The sequence below is a fragment of the Engystomops pustulosus genome, chromosome 1, assembly GCF_040894005.1.
Source record: "Engystomops pustulosus chromosome 1, aEngPut4.maternal, whole genome shotgun sequence".
Lineage (NCBI taxonomy): Eukaryota > Metazoa > Chordata > Amphibia > Anura > Leptodactylidae > Engystomops > Engystomops pustulosus.
In genome coordinates, this window is record NC_092411.1 from 232,222,898 (window position 1) to 232,244,999 (window position 22,102).

At 42.7% G+C, this 22,102-nt stretch overlaps 1 protein-coding gene across 3 annotated transcripts in view; it reads left to right on the forward strand.

Annotated features, from left to right (window-relative positions):
* MAP9 (microtubule associated protein 9) overlaps positions 1-22,102 on the forward strand; it is a 60,800-nt gene that overhangs the window by 22,636 nt on the left and 16,062 nt on the right. For all 3 annotated transcript variants that reach the window (XM_072120865.1, XM_072120856.1, XM_072120847.1), the window contains exons 6-8: positions 5,335-5,449; positions 15,443-15,654; positions 18,722-18,780. In XM_072120865.1, coding sequence (XP_071976966.1) covers positions 5,335-5,449; positions 15,443-15,654; positions 18,722-18,780 — 386 coding nt within the window. The remainder of the gene's footprint in view (positions 1-5,334; positions 5,450-15,442; positions 15,655-18,721; positions 18,781-22,102) is intronic.

Here is a 22,102-nt window from a genome sequence, read left to right on the forward strand (position 1 = left end):
TTAGAAACGGGATTATTTCTAAAGCAAAAAGATTTTGCATTCTAAAAAAATCTTTACATATTGTAAATATGTGGAAGATAACCCCTAGACCATTTAAGGGGCATTATTTTATTTGGTGACAATATAAAGGGAAGCCGTCGCCACATTTTCACATGTACAGCCAGTGACAGGTTCCTATAGAGCCCTAATAACTAACTGACACCCTTCTTTTAGCTAAAAATTGTTTTGCTTACATCTGTATAAAACACCTTTTCTTATATTACCTGGCATAAGAGGGGGGCTTGTCCTGCTCTGGCGGCCCCTCCCATCTAATACTCCCCATCCCTTATGCCTTCTTTCTGTTTAGCAGTTCAGGTCATGTGACGAGAGTGACATAATCACACGCCCTTTAGCCTCTTAACAATAGCAAATAGTACCCCAAGCATGTATCTGACCACATGAAGTCACTGAAGTGACTACTACTCCTCTCCATCCTACATGGAAGCTGCTGTGATTTCATGTAATCACATATGTGGTGTACAGTTTGCTATTGTTAGAAGGCTAAAGGACCTGCAATGATGTCACTCTGCTCACATCATGATATGAATGTAACACAAGGCACCGTGTAAATAAATATTTCCTAGGAGTATTAGAGGTTTATATTGTCTGTAGTTGAATATTAGCAGACAGTCCCTAAGTCCAAGGGGGAAAAGCAGTAATTTGAAAAGACACAGAGCTATAAGTGAAAATAATTGGGCATGGTTCATTGCCAGCCTGGGAGAGGAGAAGAGTCCCAGCCAGCAGACATGAGTCAGGAAAGATGATTTGCATATCAGAAAAATGGATATAATTAATGTACAGTGCCTCACTGGCAGCTAATTTTTGGTGGTACGGGGAGGACTTGTAACCCTTTATCAGAAGGCATAGTTAGTTAGGGTGGTAAAATGTTGGTGATTGGTCTCCTTTAAAGGGAATCCTTTAGAAGCTTTGACTATACAAAGCTCTGGCCAGGTATAAGCCCTGGAGATCTGTATTACCATTCTTTAGTGTGAATGGTTATACAGGGCTCTGGGCGGTTCTTTCTGCTTGAAGAGCTTTCTGCTCTCTGTCAGGTGTTGCTGCACAGCCTCTCCCATCTGCTGTATGTAGAAGCTGTATCAGGATTTACTACTTACAGCAGTCACTCAGAGCAGAATGGGCTATGGAGCAGTCATTGCAAAGAGCAGAAAGCTCTTCAGGATGAAAACTAGCCAATAGCACTTGCAGGAACTGCAAACCTAGATTACAGGTTCACTTCTCACTGTCTTTTCTACTTTCTACACATACAAAGGTAGTGTTACACAAATCTCCAGAACCGTTGTCTAGCACTGTCAAAACTCAATTGGGTGGAAGCTGCTCCTACGTTGCCAACACCTGGCAGTTCCTTCTCTATAAAGGCTTTTATATACTGCAGACAGCTGTATTCGGTGCCATCAAACTATTAAATGAAACCATACACAAAAAGAACAGTTGGATGCAGACACAGGACTGGAAAGTATCATACAAAGTTTATTAAACACATTCTATTGACACTAAAGAGACAGGACAGCAAAAAAAATGTTTAAAACACTTAAAACGTACACCCACAAGGTGTACCTCAGCTACCAAGGGCCAACCATGGACCCTTCACTTCTGTTCTGTTTTCTCTAATAGGTATAGTGGCAGGTCGAGCATGTGTCCTGCCGTTCTATACAATAGTATGAGGGTGACGAAAATTGCAGAGCACAGCGCTCCTCTATCTCTAGCACTGTAGATAGCCTAGTAATGTGCTCAGTAATTTTCATCATTTCTACATGATAGAACAGAGAGGTAGGTGCATGCACGACCTACTGATCCACCTCTTCCCTTGATTACTGTATTCTGTTATCTTGCTCAGTATGGTTCCCAGAAGTCACCAATCAGCTTGTTGTCCCCTATCATTGGGATAACATGCAAACTTGGGGAAACCTCTTCCACAACAACATCATGTAGTTATGTGTTGACTGCAGACAAATGCAGACAAGCCTGGAAAATGGACCGGTTTTTTGATCCGATCCTATGGACTGCACACATTGCACAAGACGGGAGTCTTTGCATCATAGAGAAATATGATGCAAGGACTCCCTGTCTGCTAGCCAAACTGCAGCACTGGTACTGTAAGAACGGTTACAATCCTGGCGCTGCAGCATGTGCATAGTGGGCTAACATATACGCCCATCTCCACGGCTTCACACATTCGTCTGCACCTGGACCGGGGAAACTAGCTGCAAGTTAGCTTTGAATCACGGGGCAAAATGGAACATAATGCTAAACTCTGCATCCTCTGCCGCAGCAAGAAGTAGGAAATGCTGTTGAATATCAGCTAAAACAGCTGCCCCATCTGTCCCCATCCTAAATCAGGGTTTATGTCAATACTCATATAAGGCAGGTTATAAGTTCCCTTTAAATATTACAAGTAGTAACTTAAAAAGGACAATTCAAAGTGTATATAGCAGCGAGTGAGGGGAACAATGCTTTATAGTTGTCACTAAGTTCTTAGTCCTCGCTATAGTGACTCACCTACCTGTACCCTGTACATGTCCTTCAGCCAGCACAAAATATAACTTTGATGTCATCCTATTAACCAACCGGAACACAATCTACTAGTAAAATTGCCATTACCGACCCTTCAAGAAGGACTTAATGATAAACAATGGAAATCGGATTGTGAAGAACTGCAGTAAAGACGCATGAACTATAAATGTCAAGTGTCGTAATCCCTTGAGATGTCTCTGAGCGCTCCCTGCACGCAATGTAGTTTAACAAGGCAATTACGGAGGTTTGATGTAAAGCCGAGGAAATTTGTATATTTTTGTATTACATGAATCACATACAAAAAAAAATAGTTTTTTGCTAGTTTCATTAAAACTTTGTGTATCTGAATATTAGTGGCCAGTATTAGGTTGTTGAGGGCTGACCAACTCTTTGAGAGGGCCAAATAGTATTCGGTTGCAGACACTTTTCTACTGCAGGGTATTGGGTTGCGATTAATTAGCTTTTATCAAAATTTATTAGAAAGTTAGACATACAGATGTATCAATAGTTTATTCATGACTGAAAGTGTGTGGTATAAGTTATCGCTACAGATTGAGTTATCATGTCTGCATAACCGGTTATGTTAGTCACGTTAACCTGTATATAGCACCTGTTACCCGCTACAGCAATGCTATATTGTCACAGATTTCATAAGGCAGATTTGGCAATTCTGGGGCCCCAAGTTATGTCTGCTCCACCCTCAGTGTCGAAGGCCAAAAAGTCACCCCTGAACTCCAAGGCCCAGAGCAATTGCCTAGGTTTCAAGCTGCTCGTAGGTACTTTCTTCATAGAAAAATAAACCCAAAATGAACCATATCGGCATCATGTAGTGGTACAGAAGTTTAAAGGGGAATGCCACTTATAAAAAACTTTTAAAGGGTATAAGACACTAATAGAGTCACCTGTGTTATACTTGGGCTACATTCACAATGCATACGTCAGCGCGCTGGAGAAGAGGAGGGATGAGCTCTGCTCACCCCTCTCCTCTCCATAGAAAACAGCGTTGCACGGATGCACACATGGGGAAAGATAAAGCGCTGCTGCGCCACCATTGCTGTCTTTGGGGATTTATATTTTTGGCCAGATATATGTCCCGTAGACAGTCGTATGAATGAGCCCTTACCCTTTTAAAGTTTCCTGTTCGCTACCAGGAGCTGCAGGTCACATGACCCCTCCCGGGCAGTAGGACTCAGGACTTCCTGGACCTCAGGACCTCCTTCCTAGCAGATGGAGGAGGCCATCATAGCCACTCCCATATCAGTGGTTTGAGGGGGAGTCCTTCTGACAAGGGGTCACCCTCTGCTCCTGCAATCTTTTTAAGGGTAAGTATAATATGGGTGACCCTATTAGCGTCTTTACTTATACCCATGTTTTCTAAAAGTGCCCACTTTATTAGATACCGGATGAATCCAGATTTCTGTTGCACCATTTTGATCTCAGGGTCAGAATTTATAGCAAGAAACCAAGTGACACATTTGTAACCAGATTGTGTTATGACCGGCCATGGACTATAGCTGTGACATATGTTATATACGGGGAAGAATCTGTACTAAGGTTTCTGCAAAATCATTCTGAAGTAGAGAATTCCTTATACCGTATATCTTTATATAGTACGACTTACGTTCTGTACTTACCTTTTAATTTCTCTTTTCTCACTATCTTCTGTATCTGTATTTTCCTGTATACACTCCGCCCGACCCTGTTTTCACCTTGTCACATCTGATAACACCTGACAGTACACTGAATGTTATTATCAATGACATGACATGCGGCTGGTACTTTATACACATGAATCACTAATGTAACACGACCTCACCGTCATATGGCTTCAGGAGCTGCATACATCTAGATACAGTAGATTACATTACTTATATCATACAATAAGTACTAATAAATGAAGTCAGACCCCATGGTTAAAGGTCAATGAAATGTTGACCAGCTGACCCTCAGGCCATATAAATAAACAGTATAGTCCTGTATAGGGATTTCCGAGGAGGTGAGGAGAGCAGAGAAGGTGTTATATACAGCAGAAGTACAGTATGTAACAGGGCGTATAGCAGGCTTCCCACTGAAATATACATATTTGTATACTCACACATGCGAGTTTCAATCCCACATTTATGTACACACATATACACATGCATACAGTGCCATATATATAGACACCATACACCATATACACATACAGCATGTATACATCACAGATACAGCATAAATACATCACATATGGTTTATATACATATTTTGCTGTACAATGGGCAGCATAATATGTGTATATTGGTACACACCCACACTCTTTAGTGTAAGGTCAGGTAACGGGGCAGTTGCGCCCCTGGTATGGTACTAGATGGTGCTAGAGGTTATAGTAGGAGGCGTTAGACACAGCAGATCTACAGTATGTAAGATACTCCTATAAGAATCAGTTTGAAGTAAATTATTATAATATACAGGCAGTCTCTGGGTTCCGTACAGGATAGGTTCTTTAGGTTTGTTCTTAAGTTGAATTTGTATGTAAGTCGAAACTGTATACTTTATAATTGTAACCCCAGCCAGATTTTTTTTGGTCTCTGTGACATTTGGATTTTAAAAATGTTGGATTGTCATATGAACCAGGATTAAGAATAACACTTTATTACACTTTATGTTTACCAACATACAGAGGTCCGTTTGTAACTAGGGTCATCTGTAAGTCGGGTGTTCTTAAGTAGGGGACCGCCTGTAATGTAATTTCTTAATAATCATTTCCATTATGTCAACTTACAGGGACATCGACTTTCAAGCCCACCTTCACCGAAATCAAGATTTATGCCTCTGTCAATAACCCCTGACAAGAATAACAGGACCATTTCTGTGGGAAATACAGCGGAGACAGCAAAAGGTACAGAACAAATGGACTGCCTTTCTTCATAGCATAAGTCATGTATTATTAACAAGCGTGAAATATAGTTCATTATTAAGGATAAGGTTTCCTGTTATTAACTTTCTACAGCAAAATGACACATACAAAGAGTCTACCCGCTCACAAGTAAAGAGAATATGGTCCAGGGCATCTGATAGGTTTTACAGACATACATTTTTTACTTTATGCAAATGAGCTTCTCTGAGCTTTGAGCCCGCTTTCTTCTTTCTACACCTTATTTACATAGAGGATGTCACTCATTGTGTAGATGGGTGGCACTGAGTAGAGAGGGGCGACATATAAGGAAGAAACCTGGTGCATCCCACACAGATAAGAGCTGGTTTCTCCCTAGTGCCCCCCCCCCCATCTCACGCCTGGGATCTGTACTGCCTGCTGTAGCTATGGCCGTAGTTACACCCATGTTTTCCTGAAAACTGAGCTGTATCTGCTTTTCACACATGATTTCCCAGTGTTCTTCTCATTGTCTTCGCGATGACAATTAACTATTTTCAGCCTTATTTGTCATACAAGAAGGATCTAAATTTAAGAGTTGGCAAAGACAATATTCTTGTTAAATCTGTCTTGGTATGAGAAACCACAACTTCAAAGAGAGTTGCCAAGTGTTAGGAAATGTTTACTACAGCATTGCTCGTATATTCGTATTCTGCAGGGAACGTACAGTCTCTCCATTACATTCTTAGTAAGGAGCTATTTTAACTATATTGTTTCCGCCTGGCGATCGACACAGAAGTGCGGCTTTCTTGAGCCACAATCACATCAGTGTCAGATGGCACACTGGAAGCCCAGATGTCAACATTTTAGTCGGTGTGTGTTTTGGACACATTTATTGCCCTCTTTATAATAAAAATTATTTATATTTATATAGCACCATCGTATTCGCGTTAGCGCTTTACAAATAAGAGGGGAGATATAATATAATAATAAATATAATATTACATTACAGAGGACAAACAGTCATATGGAACAATAGCAGTGAGGGCCCTGCTCACAAGAGCTTACAGTCTATGAGGATGAGGAGGTGACACAAGAGCTTACAGTCTATGAGGATGAAGGGGGTGACACAAGAGCTTACAGTCTATGAGGATGAGGGGGTGACACAAAAGCTTACAGTCTATGAGGATGAGGGGTGACACAAGAGCTTACAATCTATGAAGATGAAGGGGTGACAGAAGAGCTTACAGTCTACGAGGATGAAGGGGTGACACAAAAGCTTACAGTCTATGAGGAGGAACGGGTGACACAAAAGCTTACAGTCTATGAGGATGAGGGGGTGACACAAGAGCTTACAGTCTATGAGGAGGAAGGGGTGACACAAAAGCTTACAGTCTATGAGGATGAGGGGGTGACACAAGAGCTTACAGTCTATGAGGATAAGGGGGTGACACAAGAGCTTACAGACTATGAGGAGGAACGGGTGACACAAAAGCTTACAGTCTATGAGGAGGAACGGGTGACACAAAAGCTTACAGTCTATGAGGATGAGGGGGTGACACAAGAGCTTACAGTCTATGAGGATAAGGGGGTGACACAAGAGCTTACAGACTATGAGGATGAGGGGGTGACACAAGAGCTTACAGTCAGTGAAGATGAGGGGGTGACACAAGAGCTTACAGTCTATGAGGATGAGGGGGTGACACAAGAGCTTACAGTCTATGAGGAGGAAGGGGTGACACAAAAGCTTACAGTCTATGAGGATGATGGTGACACAAGAGCTTACAGTCTATGAGGATGAGGGGGTGACACAAGAGCTTACAGTCTATGAGGATGAGGGGGTGACACAAGAGCTTACAGTCTATGAGGATGAAGGGGTGACACAAGAGCTTACAGTCTATGTGGATGAGGGGGTGACGCAAGAGCTTACTGTCTGTGAGGATGAAGGGGGTGACACAAGAGCTTACAGTCTGTGAGGATGAAGAGGTGACACAAGAGCTTACAGTCTATGAGGATGAGGGGTGACACAAGAGCTTACAGTTTATGATGATGAGGTGGTGACATAAGAGCTTACAGTCTATGAGGATGAAGGGGGTGACACAAGAGCTTACAGTCTATGAGGATGAGGAGGTGACACAAGAGCTTACAGTCTATGAGGATGAGGGGGTGACACAAGAGCTTACAGTCTATGAGGATGAGGAGGTGACACAAGAGCTTACAGTCTATGAGGATGAGGGGGTGACACAAGAGCTTACAGTCTATAGGCATGAGGGGTGGCACAAGAGCTTACAGTCTATGAGGATGAGGGGGTGACACATGAGCTTACAGTCTATGAGGATAACGGGTGACACAAGAGCTTACAGTCTATGAGGATAAGGGGTGACACAAGAGCTTACGGTCTATGAGGATGAAGTGGTGACACAAAGGCTTAGAATCTATGAGGATGAAGTGGTGACACAAAGGCTTACAGTCTATGAGGAGGATGGGGTGACAGAAAAAATGCTTACACAAGAGCTTACAGTCTATGAGTATGAAGGGGTGACAGAAGAGCTTACAGTCTATAAGCATTAGGGGTACACAAGAGCTTACAGTCTATGAGTATGAAGGGGTGACAGAAGAGCTTACAGTCTATAAGCATTAGGGGTACACAAGAGCTTACAGTCTATGAGTATGAAGGGGTGACAGAAGAGCTTACAGTCTATAAGCATTAGGGGTTCACAAGAGCTTACAGTCTATGAGTATGAAGGGGTGACAGAAGAGCTTACAGTCTATAAGCATTAGGGGTGACACAAGAGCTTACAGTCTATGAGTATGAAGGGGTGACACAAGAGCTTACAGTCTATAAGCATTAGGGGTGACACAAGAGCTTAAAGTCTATGAGGATGAAGGGGTGACACAAGAGCTTACAGTCTATGAGGATGAAGGGGTGACAGAAGAGCTTACAGTCTATGTGGATGAGGGGGTGACACAAGAGCTTACTGTCTAAGGATGAAGGGGGTGACACAAGAGCTTACAGTCTATGAGGATGAGGGGGTGACACAAGAGCTTACAGTCTATGAGGATGAAGAGGTGACACAAGAGCTTACAGTTTATGAGGATGAGGTGGTGACACAAGAGCTTACAGTCTATGAGGATGAAGGGGGTGACACAAGAGCTTACAGTCTATGAGGATGAGGGGGTGACACAAAAGCTTACAGTCTATGAGGATGAGGGGTGACACAAGAGCTTACAATCTATGAAGATGAAGGGGTGACAGAAGAGCTTACAGTCTACGAGGATGAAGGGGTGACACAAAAGCTTACAGTCTATGAGGAGGAACGGGTGACACAAAAGCTTACAGTCTATGAGAATGAGGGGGTGACACAAGAGCTTACAGTCTATGAGGAGGAAGGGGTGACACAAAAGCTTACAGTCTATGAGGAGGAACGGGTGACACAAAAGCTTACAGTCTATGAGGATGAGGGGGTGACACAAGAGCTTACAGTCTATGAGGATAAGGGGGTGACACAAAAGCTTACAGTCTATGAGGAGGAACGGGTGACACAAGAGCTTACAGTCAGTGAAGATGAGGGGGTGACACAAGAGCTTACAGTCTATGAGGAGGAAGGGGTGACACAAAAGCTTACAGTCAGTGAAGATGAGGGGGTGACACAAGAGCTTACAGTCTATGAGGATGAGGGGGTGACACAAGAGCTTACAGTCTATGTGGATGAGGGGGTGAGGCAAGAGCTTACTGTCTGTGAGGATGAAGGGGGTGACACAAGAGCTTACAGTCTGTGAGGATGAAGAGGTGACACAAGAGCTTACAGTCTATGAGGATGAGGGGTGACACAAGAGCTTACAGTTTATGATGATGAGGTGGTGACATAAGAGCTTACAGTCTATGAGGATGAAGGGGGTGACACAAGAGCTTACAGTCTATGAGGAAGAGGGGGTGACACAAAAGCTTACAGTCTATGAGGATGAGGGGTGACACAAGAGCTTACAGTCTACGAGGATGAGGGGGTGACACAAGAGCTTACAGTCTATGAGGATGAGGGGGTGAAACAAGAGCTTACAGACTATGAGGATGAGGGGGTGACACAAGAGCTTACAGTCTATGAGGATGAGGGGCTGACACAAGAGCTTACAGTATGAGGATGAAGAGGTGACACAAGAGCTTACAGTCTATGAGGAGGAAGGGGTGACACAATAGCTTACAGTCTATGAGGAGGAAGGGGTGACACAAAAGCTTACAGTCTATGAGGATGAAGGGGTGACACAAGAGCTTACAGTCTATGAGGATGAAGAGGTGACACAAGAGCTTACAGTTTATGAGGATGAGGTGGTGACACAAAAGCTTACAGTCTATAAGGATGAGGGGTGACACAAGAACTTACAATCTATGAAGATGAAGGGGTGACACAAGAGCTTACAGTCTACGAGGATGAGGGGGTGACACAAAAGCTTACAGTCTATGAGGAGGAACGGGTGACACAAGAGCTTACAGTCTATGAGAATGAGGGGGTGACACGAGCTTACAGTCTATGAGGAGGAACGGGTGACACAAAAGCTTACAGTCTATGAGGATGAGGAGGTGACACAAGAGCTTACAGTCTATGAGGATGAGGGGGTGACACAAGAGCTTACAGACTATGAGGATGAGGGGGTGACATAAGAGCTTACAATATATGAGGATGTGGGGGTGACACAAGAGCTTACAGTCTATGAGGATGAAGAGGTGACACAAGAACTTACCGTCTATGAGGATGAAGGGGTGACACAAGAGCTTACAGTCTATGAGGAGGAAGGGGTGACACAATTGCTTACAGTCTATGAGGATGAGGGGGTGACACAAGAGGTAAAAGAGCTTTTATAATGGTCCAGCCATTCTTTATAAGGGGATCCTTCAATGGAGCAGAATGATGAAAGCTCACTGCTAGTATGAACACAGCTTTACTTTTTAACTGTTGCATTTTTTGGCAATTGACCTGTAACTTTTTAGTGTTTGCAAAACTCTGGGTTTTTTATTCAGATGCAAATTAATTGATATATCACATGCAGTACTTCCAGGGCTGTGTTTGCTGTTAAGCCACTTGAAGGCCTGTGCCTAGGGTGTCTTGTTATAGAGTGGGCATCCTAAGGAGTAGGAATGTTTTTTTACTGTTTTAAAGAGACAAGATTATTTTGTCCTTGTCCAGCCTGACAATGTGTCATAAACAATAGTAGAGGTAACCCAGAGAGTCATAGCATATAGGCGTGGAGGATTAGGGTTTATACTATGTACAGTAGATTTGGGGTCACAAAGGTTAATAGTTTTTAGGAGGGCAAACAGAAGGGTGCCATGATTTATAGGAGTGAGGGCTTAGTAATGTACATAAGAGTGAGGACACAAGTGTTACAAGTGAGTCACAGGGGGGTTATGTACACAAGGTGATAGCCTTTAGTAGTGCAGTGCCATCTACAGCATTATAAATGGTTACCATTACTAAGAGGGAGTTAAATATTTGATGCATTTCACAATGAAGATTATTCTTCATGCTTCATTTATTCTGGAACAAATAGCAGCCGTCTTTGTACTGTACCACGGGCAATGTTTTTTATTGCCAAATTCATTTTTGTGTTTCACGACCTGCAATAATGTCAGCTGGGTTTTCAGAGGTGTTATACTGGCAGGTTCTGCTACACAATTGTAATATATAACCTGAAGCCTCAGTGCAATTATCCACTGCAAGGAACCCAATGCAGGTGTAGGAACAGAACAAATCTCCTATTTTTGCTCTGGTAAAGGTGCTAGCTAGTTATGGAAAAAAGCTGTAAAATACAATTGTTTTCAAAAATATATTTTTGCTTTCAGATGGTAATGGAAATGGTTAAGAGAAATCTACTACATGGATGCAGTGCTCCTAAACCAAGCACACGCACATGATAACTTTGCTTAGTTTTTGAGAAATTTGTCGTTAATATTACGCAAATGGATTATTTTAAAGGATTTTTTTCTGTTTTCTACTAGAAGCAAAAAGTACAAATCCTGTTTCAGGGAGCGGATGGCATGTTATGAATATGTGCCCGCTGGCTAGGGCCTGCACGTGACAGGGTGACCCCTCTCCATAGAGATGCATGGCGTACGGTCGTGCACATGCGGAAAGATATGACATGTCCTATCTTTTCCCCTTGTACAGAGCGGTACGATCCCGCACGCCATCTATTTTGTCTATGGGGGACGTATGTATGGCCGCAAGCTTAAGTTTGTGTAAATGCAGCCTGAGTGCACTTGTAGCACTGCATCCTTCCTTTAATCTGTTTTAATAATTCAATCTAATTCAAGAATTCTAGAAGTAAGCATAGATTTTTTGTGGATGTAGGCTTGCTCATGTAGTTCTGTCACTTCATGTCATCCCAGACAGACTTGATGATGTTCATCCTTTCCAGGACGCTGAAAATAGATCCTGAGGACATTCTCTTTATGTTTAGTGACAATTTCCAAAATTATCACACTTCTATTAACACTTCCATTATGAAAAGCATTTTTACTTTGCAGTGTTCTCCTTACTATTGCCTAAAACTTTCAGACATCACTGTAATACATCACTTCAATACCATTACTCAAAATATATTTGGGGGCCCCCAAACCATTAGGTACAGAGTAGGGATTCTTCATGTACTAGAGATTGATAAACTATTAATATGACTGATGACTTAGTGTAAGCTTTATACCAAATATCTGGTCGTCTGTAGTAGGGCAAAGCCGGAGGTGAAACTCATCCCAATATTACGATGGGATCAATGTTGGCAAGCGGCACATTTGCCTTCTCTGTGACTGACAAACAGAAAAAACGTGGCACGCAGCGATTTCTACCTGACTACGTCACACATGTATGCCAAACCGATGTGCCTTAACACATCACGAGTTGTGTCCATCTTCGGCATAAAATCACAGAGCGGACACAAGTGACATGTGTCAATATTACATTGTGTAGGGGACTTGTGTCTCTAGTGTAGTGATAGGTAGACGGTGGTAATTACACTCCGACGTAAGATAATGTGTTTGGCGCATGATATGATACGTTGTCGGAATAGATTTACCTCTGTGGATGAAATGTTTGATGACTTATGCTTTGCACTTGCAGAATTACCATCTTAGGACCTTTTCACTAAAGCAGAGTCTGATAGAAGAGTCCTATTCTTCATTTTCTGACATTTTGTAATATAAATGTTATTAATCATGTTACTGAAGGTGTTTGGTTCCCTCCTTAGATATTGGCTAATACTAGACTACTAGCTCAGTAATCCTAGAAAATTGTCCACTAGGTGGAGGCACAACACTTTAATAGATGATGTTACATGATGCATACAATTATCGCAGTTGGTAGATGGGCACGCTGCATATATCTTCTTTCAGGACACTGTTGTAGACTTTGGCCGACGTGAAGTTCAAGAATGTGCTGGCAGGGGATCCGATAGAAGAAATCTTCCCAGCCTCCACTTAATGACAGCACAGCCAGTGAATGGCAAACTGCAATAAAAACAAGAAATAATTTCACAAGTAGATCACCATCACACAACACATCACACAACTATAAAGAGATTTTCTTCCAATGGCCTTTGGTGAATTCAAGCCATTGATGCTCCACTTGGGTATGCTGGGAGATATGCTAATAGGCTTTCCAGGATGGCATAAGGAAAAAAAAATCTCTCACTCAGGTAAACAAGTTCCCTACACTGTACTGAAGAGATGCAACCACATCAAAACAGTGCTGTCTACAACTAGGAATATGTTCCTATTGGAATAGATATACTGGTTTGGCTTTAATGTCATAAGGCTTCCTGAAAGTCATGCGTAATGGTAAGGAGGCTGCCTTACAAGGTAGCTAAGAGGAAATATTTTCCTTGTCCCATCCTGGAAAACATATTTTCATATTTTCCACAACTAGAGAGAAACACACTGTACTTGTCTTATACATAGTCACAGAAATCCTTGCTACTGTGTTACTGTAGCACTACTGGGATGTGATACTAGGACACTGAATATGTTTCAAGAATTTTTGTTAATTCTGGATAGTATTAATATTACTTATAGGGATCTTCACTGAGAATAAAAATGTTCCTAAAATAAACCTGAGGTTGCATTTGTACAGGAGAAGCAGGCGAGCGAGGAGAGGGAGTAATGTTGAGCCATGTTACAGTCCCCATGTCCAAAGAGTTTTATTACCATTGGGCAGTATTTTGGGAGCGGACATATAGCAACTATCTGTATATTATAGTTATTTATTTTATTTTTCCATAGATTTTATTAATGTCCTCAAACAATCTTGATTATTTTTATACATATTTTATTTTTATAAATGTCCATTAACTTATTTTTGCCAATACTATTTGTAGGTTGAGGATGAAATCCTTGTAGTATAAGGCATGATCCGGTATTCAGTAAGGCCGGAGCACCTGGTACTTGGGTTGGGGCTTATTTCAATGTTCGGATTTGGGGAAATATCTTGTCAGTACAACTAATCACTTAGTTTATTCAATTTCAGATGTATATCATGAACATTTCTGTATATAAAGGAGTTCTTTTTTACATTTTTCTTGTTATTCATGGCCATACTTTGCTGTCCATCTGCTGCACAGTAAGAGGGCTCAGCTGCCTCCTCTTCTTCATGATTGATAAGTACTTTTATGATGTGAGCCTCCCCGGTGATGTCATTGTACTTGAGAAGATTATAATTTCCGCTGATTTGAAGAAACACATGTGCTGCACTATATTCTATATATTCTATCATATCTCACTTTTATGTATTTGTCTTCACTAACTTTGGATTACCTGTTTTATATTAGGGAAGCACAAAGTAGTGACAGACATCTTAGTTATAGCATTGTACTGGATGTTTTGCAGTTTCCATACAATAGAATATTATATATTATTGTATAATAGGTCTGGGTAATATTTTGATAGGTGGGATAGGCTGATTTCGGAATATCCAGTGGAGTAGGTTGGTAGACTGACTTATAGATATCCAGGGGAGTGGCGGTTCTGCACCTTTGAAGATGAGTTAACAGACTAGGCTAGCTTGTGCATATCCATGGGATCCAAAGGAGTAGAGAGGGTAGGCTGGCACAATATCCAGTTGAGTAGGCAGGGTAGACTGGCATGTGAATAGGTGGGATAGGCTGGCTCATTAATATCCAGGAGACAAGGCAACTAGGCAGGGTAGGCTTTTTTGTGAATATCCAGGGGAGTGGTCAGGGTAGGATGGCTCATGAATATCCAGGGGAGTAGGTAGGGTAGGCTGGCTCATGAATATCAATTGGAGTAGGCAGGGTAGGCAGGCTTGTGAATATGCATGGGGAGTAGGTAGGGTAGGCTGGCTCATGAATATCCAGAGGAGTAGGCTGGGTAGGCTGGCTCATGAGTATCCAGGGGAGTGGGAAGGGTAGGCTGGCTCATGAATATTCAGAGGAGTAAGTAAGGTAGGCTGGCTCATGAATATTCAGAGGAGTAGGCTGGGTAGGCTGGCTCACGAATATCCAGGGAAGTAGGTAACGTAGGCTGGCTCATGAATATCCAGAGGAGTAGGCAAGATAGGCCGGCTTGTGAATATCCAGGGGAGTAGGCTGTCTACTTAAAATGGGCCACAAACAGGGGAACGTTTTCAGTCCATTTCAGCCAGGTAGAGGTGAGTGGCCACACTACAAATCCTTAAAATAGGACCTGCTCTATAACTTGCGGTGCAGCAGCCAGGCGGTGCGGTGAGACAAGGTGTGCTCACTACACAGTGATTGTGCATAATGGAAGTCATTGGTACCTGCGAGCTAGCTGCCATTTTTGAGGTTAGCTCACAGACGACATTTACAGTTGTGTGCAAGACGCCAAACATCCAGTGCTACCTCCAGCACCGCATTATGCTGGCCTAAGACAGGACAGGATACTGTAAACCAGATGACTGGTTACAAAACAAGCAAAACATTTAAAGGACAAGCATAAATCCTATATTAGGTCGTTATATTTAGGTGCCATCTTGTTCACTGAATATTTCAACACTCTAGATCTTCAGGTCGGAGAAGAAGATGGTAATGGGAACAAAGAGACAAGTGGAAATGGAAGAAGATCTCCATCTGTTTTTGATATGATGATGTCAGATGTAAAAGAAAAGACTCTACAGGAAACCAAAGATGTATTTGTATCAAAGAGTCATAGAAATCAGTCAGTTGAGCAAATAGATGAAGATATCGAGAAGATAAAACAGAAGAATGGACAGGTTAGTGTGATGTCTGTAGTTTCTAGTCAGAATGTTGTATAACCAATAGACATACGTTTATGTATCACTGTTTTTGAATGTAACCCTTATTGTAAATTCAGAAAGCCAAAAGTATTGGCTCACACTATAAGCTGTTTAGCTGATGTATGGCATACAGTATAGGATGACTCTGATCTGAGGCTACTTTGGGTGCTGTATTCTCGCACTACTATAGGTTTCTCTGATATGAGGCTGTTATTTGTCTCTGTTCTTAGGCTACTATAGGTAGCTGTGTTCTTAAACTACAGTGGGTGGCTCTGTCCTCAGACTACAGTGGGTGGATCTGTCCTAAGACTACAGTGGGTGGATATGTCCTGAGGCTACATTGGTTGGCTCTGTTCTAAGACTACAGTCGGTGGCTCTGTTCTAAGACTACAGTTAGTGGCTCTGTCCTAAGGCTACAGTGGGTGGCTCTGTCCTAAGACTACAGTGGGTGGCTCTGTCCTCAGACTACAGTGGGTGGCTCTGTTCTCAGACTACAGTGGGTGGCTCTGTTCTCAGACTACAGTGGGTGGCTCTGTTCTCAGACTACAGTGGGTGGCTCTGTCCTAAAACCACAGTGGGTGGCTCTGTTCTCAGACTACAGTGGGTGGCTCTGTTCTCAGACTACAGTGGGTGGCTCTGTCCTAAGACTACAGTGGGTGGCTCTGTTCTCAGACTACAGTGGGTGGCTCTGTCCTAAGACTACAGTGGGTGGCTCTGTTCTCAGACTACAGTGGGTGGCTCTGTCCTAAGACTACAGTGGGTGGCTCTGTCCTAAGACTACAGTGGGTGGCTCTGTCCTCAGACTACAGTGGGTGGCTCTGTCCTCAGACTACAGTGGGTGGCTCTGTCCTCAAACCACAGTGGGTGGCTCTGTTCTCAGACTACAGTGGGTGGCTCTGTTCTCAGACTACAGTGGGTGGCTCTGTCCTAAGACTACAGTGGGTGGCTCTGTTCTCAGACTACAGTGGGTGGCTCTGTCCTAAGACTACAGTGGGTGGCTCTGTCCTAAGACTACAGTGGGTGGCTCTGTCCTAAGACTACTGTCAGTGGCTCTGTCCTAAGACTACGGTCAGTGGCTCTGTCCTAAGACTACAGTGGGTGGCTCGATACTGAGGCTACAGTGGGTGGCTTTGCCCTGAGACTACAGTGGGTATCTATGTTCTGAGGCTACTATAGGTGGCTGTTGTCTGATACTACTATGGGTGGCTGTTGTTTGATGCTACTATGGGTGGCTCTGTTCTATTGCTACTATGGGTTCATAGTATATAAGGCTGTAGGGGCTGTTTTCTGATGCTACTATGGGTGGCTGTTCCCCCTTCTGGACAGAAAAAAACTGAAATGTAGATATTTTTGCTAATCTATTAAACAAGAAAAACTGAAATATCACATGGTCATCAGATCCATTGCTGAGTCATATTTAACTCCCAGGCTCTCCATTTCCTTCTGATCTTCACTGGAGTTCATCTGTGTTTAATTAAACTGATTGGACTTGATTAGGAAAGGCGCAGATGCTTTTCTCGGCACACAGAACACAGCATGATATCGCGAGATGTGCCGAGCAAAGGAGCTGAGTGATCACAGTGCAGAGCCATGGTGCCGGGAGCGTGCAGTTGGCAGAGTGGTCCGCTAGCAGTAGCATAATGAGACCACTCTGCACGTTAACAGTACATAAGAAAGCTCTTCTCTGCCACCGCCCGCCACTGATTGGATGGTGTCAGAACATACTCAAACGCCACCACACCCATGCTGCCTCTCCTCCTCTCTGATGATCCTAGACATTGAATAGTTAGAGACTGGGGCTTATATCTCGGGAACGGTGGGGGCTAGGAGCATAATTCAAAGTTCCTCTGAATCAGCATGGAAGTCCCTACATCTTGGTATGTGGAGTCTGAAGGATTTGGGGTGGTGAAAGGTCCTCTTTAAATGGAAGAAGTTTGGGATGACCAAAACTCTACCTCAACCTGGCCATTCAGAGAAACGAAGCAATCATGGGAGGAGCCTTGGTGAGAGCGATAAAGAAGAACCCAAATATCACTGGGGCTGAGCTCCAGAGTTGCAGTAGGGAGATGGGAAAAGCTCCACAAAGTCAACTATCATTGCACCCTCCACAAGTCTCTCCTAAATATGTGCAAGACTTGAAAGCCACACACAGCCTGCAAAAATATACATGAAGGACTCTCAGACTATGAGAAATTAGATTCTCTGGTCTTATGAGAGGAAGATTGAACTTTTTGGTGTTAATTCTAACAGGTATGTGTGGAGAAACCAGGCACCGCTCATCCCCTGCCAAATACAATCCCAGCAGTGACACATGGTGGGGGCAGCTTCATGCTATGGTGGTGGGTTCAGCTGCAGGAACAGGAATGCAACTGAAGAATAGCTGAATGCGGCCATGTACAGAGATATCCTGGATGAACAAGACAATGACCCTAAGCACACAGTTTAAAATAACAAAGCAGAGGCTTTGGAACAACTCTGTGACCATTCCTGACTGGCCCAGCCAGAGCCCGGACCTAAACCAAATTGAGCATCTCCGGAGAGACGTGAAAATGGCTTCCACCAACGTTCACCATCCAACCTGAGGAAACTGGTGAGGATCTGCAAGGAAGAGGCAGAGGATCCCCAAATCCAGGTGTGAAAAACTTGTTGCATCATTCCCAAGAAGATTCATGGATGTACTAGCTGAAAAGGAGCTTAGTTTTTTCTTATTGTCAAGATGGGGGCAGAATGTTCATTAATGAGAAAAAAAAGAACTTTTTTGATCTTACCAATTGGCTGCAATAAAACAAAGAGTGAAAATTGTAAAGGGGCCTGAATATTGTACCCATTGTATATATCTTTACTGGCCACTTATGCACAGAGGGGATTCTGGTAGGTAATAAGTGCCTGAGGAGGGAAAATCCCTTTATTTAAGTAAAGTAAGTGCCTTCAATAATATATTGCTTATTAATAATGTATATGAAATGTTGATGCTAGTCAGTTTGGGTGTTATTTCATTACTTTGGTGTATACTAACAACTCATTTTGCTGTAATCTTTTTTAGCTTGAACATCAAAAGAACTTAAAGGCAGCGCTAGATGTAGGTGGATCTCACTCGAACAGGTAATTGGCTTATTTACATGATTTCCTATGGGAGCAGAATCTAAAGTATTTAGCCTTTATAATGTGCATCACTTTTCTGAAATCTTAAATGAAATCTATCATCAAAATCCATCATGATAAACCAGGGACACTTACTAATAGATCCAGCCACTGTGACTGTGGTAATCTTCTTATATTTGTTTTCCATGGCCTCCTTACCGCTAAAATAAACTTGTATAATTATGCTAATGATCCTGGGGAGTGTTTCCAGAGCCCCTCTGTGCTGTGGCTTTACAGGCTGTAGCAAGAGTAGAACTTATTCCCCTCCCCCTGCACTTCCAGCTGTTGCTATATTTCACAGGCAGAGGGAGGAGGGAGAGAGCAGGGGGTTGGATGAGACCTGCTCTGTTCATTGTAACAGCCTTTGATGCTGCAGTACAGAGCGGCTCTGTTAACAACCCCCAGTTATTTTTGATTTTGATGGTAGATTTTATTTAAGGGTATAAAGATATCTGACTAATTTTGCTCTGACTTTCTTCCCAGAAGTATCCCTCATATACACAAATGTTTTTCGCAGTGTGTATGACACTTACTCAGAGATCCAGACACTGTGACTGTGGTAAAAACAACTTTGATTATTTCATTATGGTAATGAACATCTCTGGGGGGCGTTACCTCCTTGCTGCAGATTCACATGTTGTTACACTGTGCAGGAGCACGACCATCGTGCCTGGATCTAGGAGTCAGTGGTTTATCATGATGGATGTGGATGGTAGACTTCCATTAAGGAAATAATCTAGTAAAACGTTTCGCCGGAGTAATGGTGCTCCCCCCTCAAATTGCCCATTTCTACCTGCAGCAGGTAATAGTAGTAGTTTCTTACACATACTGTAATATTGTGTACAGAAGTAAAGCCAGCATTTACTAGGATTTTACCAGGAATGATCCATAAAGCATCCAAGACACTACTAAAAATTATTTTACCCTGTATGTTAATATAACTCTCCAGATCTGTAGGAGAGAGGATTGGACACCCAGCACCCCTGGCAGTCAGCAGATGACTTCCTAAACTAAGGATTGGACTTCAATTAAAAAAAACCTGAAAATAGTGGAATACTCCTTTAAATCTGTACAACTCCGTTATTATTAGCGTTAAATAAATTCTTAGAAAATGTATTGCTGTGTTTTCCCTCTGCAGCCATACAAAACCCTTTATTGCTTTTTATTTCATAGAGTAAAACCCTTTATTACATAAGAATATTTCTGGTTTTTACTAATTATATTTTGCTTGACAAATTCAACTAGACTTCCAGAGACATTTCCCTCAGTCTTCTGGTTGTTTTGCTACATTCTTGACATGAGTTGAAGGAGTTTTTCTTCAGCTTTCTTCGTTATTTTTGTTGTTGTTCCTGTCCCTACCGGGAAATCTGTGATTAATGTGTCATTTCCGTAATGTGCAACAGATGTAGCATGGGACAGAATCGCTCCACTTTACCCATATGCTAGGAATCCCAAAAGATGCCCCATACAGTGGGGCTATCCTCCTGGCAAGAGGAATTTATTTTAATACTGTATGAAATTTGGTAGTATTAAATTCAACAATTATAAGTGTCCATAAGTCTCTAAATCGAACATTCATGTGGAAATGATAACCGCTCTCTGTAGTGCAGTGGGGTTCACCGAAAGTGCATTGTCCGGCGATAATGCACTGTGCCGCGATTCACTAAGATCGTGCGCCCGATATCCTGCATGTGTCGCTTCCCCGCTCAGGTCCGCCGGAGTTAACCTTCGTTTTCCTGGTGGATGTAAGTGCATTGCGACACAATTTGAAAGTTAAATCCCGCCCTCAGTCCTAATCAGTCAGATCATATGACAGCCCGCCCCCCGACTTCTGTCGCATGAAAGCCAGCGCAGCTGCGCCAAAATCTAATCGCATGTGACACATTCCCAGCGCAGACACCTGTTGAATACCTGTGAAAAGTGGGTAAATCCTGAAAACAGCGCGCAATTCGACAAAAGTGCGATCCGCGACCCTTAGTAAATAAGCCCCAGTGTCTTATCAACATACTACTAACTAAATACTTGGTTTTCTTATATATTTATACAATTTAGTTTTCATTCATTAAGGATTATCAGTCCTTGATAGGAGCATCCCCGTAACATACTGCCTGCAGATAGGAGACAATGGGGCAGATTTACTTACCCGGTCCATTTGTGATCCAGCGGCGCGTTCTCTGTGGTAGATTTGGGTCTTCTGGCGATTCACTAAGGCAGTTCCTCCGACGTCCACCAGGTGTCGCTGCTGCGTTGAAGTCCGCCGAGGTCCGCCGAAGTTCACGATCCGTTTCTGGGTGCAGGTAAGCGCGTGTCCAGCGACACTTTTATTTAAAAATGCGGCGGTTTTTCCGAATCCATCGGGTTTTCGTTCGGCCACGCCCCCCCTATTTCCGTTGCATGCGCGCCGATGCGCCACAATCCAATCGCGTGCGCCAAACCCCCGGGCCATTTTAGGGAAAATTCGGGTAACCCGCCGTAAAAACGTGATTCTGGCCCTTAGTAAATGACCCCCTATGTATAATCTGCTCAGCTCCACATGTTCTATAACATAATTCCTGTAGATAGGATACTTTGTGCAGTTTGGTCCATTTGTTTTGCTCTATGCCTGCTGATAGGACACTATGTACAATATGCTCAGCTCCTTCTGCTCTATAACATGATTCCTACGGATGGGTCACTATGGATAATCTGCTCAACTCATCCTGTTCTATAACATGGGACCTGCAGATAGGACACTCTACATAATCTTTTCAGCTCCTCCTGCTCTATAACATACAGCAGATTACATTGAATTTTTAATGTAGACATGTTCCTTACAAGGGTTCCTCTAGACGGAACATATACAATACAGATTGCGTGGCACAAAATTGTGGACGGAAAAGTCTACAAAATTTTACAGTAGCACAGTTGATGCGATTTAAAGAAATTTCATCTTCTCACTGCACACACAATCCACAGTATGAATTGATTTGTGGTTCAGATTTTACAACTAGAACATGTCAATTTCAGTGAATTTCCCCTATAGATTTTCAATCATGGACTGCTGGAGGCCTTCATATGCAGGTTTCCCTAACTTTCTAACTTGTGCTGGTAACAAATACTGCTAAGCAGTGAAATGGTTACAGCAACTTAACAAACTGTAAAATAAATGCACATGCCAACCTCAATTCCTATAAGATGTGAACGCAATGAAATATATATGAAAGCAGTCTCCTTGCACTCAGAGCATCAAATATTTATTAGTTGCCGGTTTGCGTTCCGAAGGTTTTTATCAGCTGCATTTAGG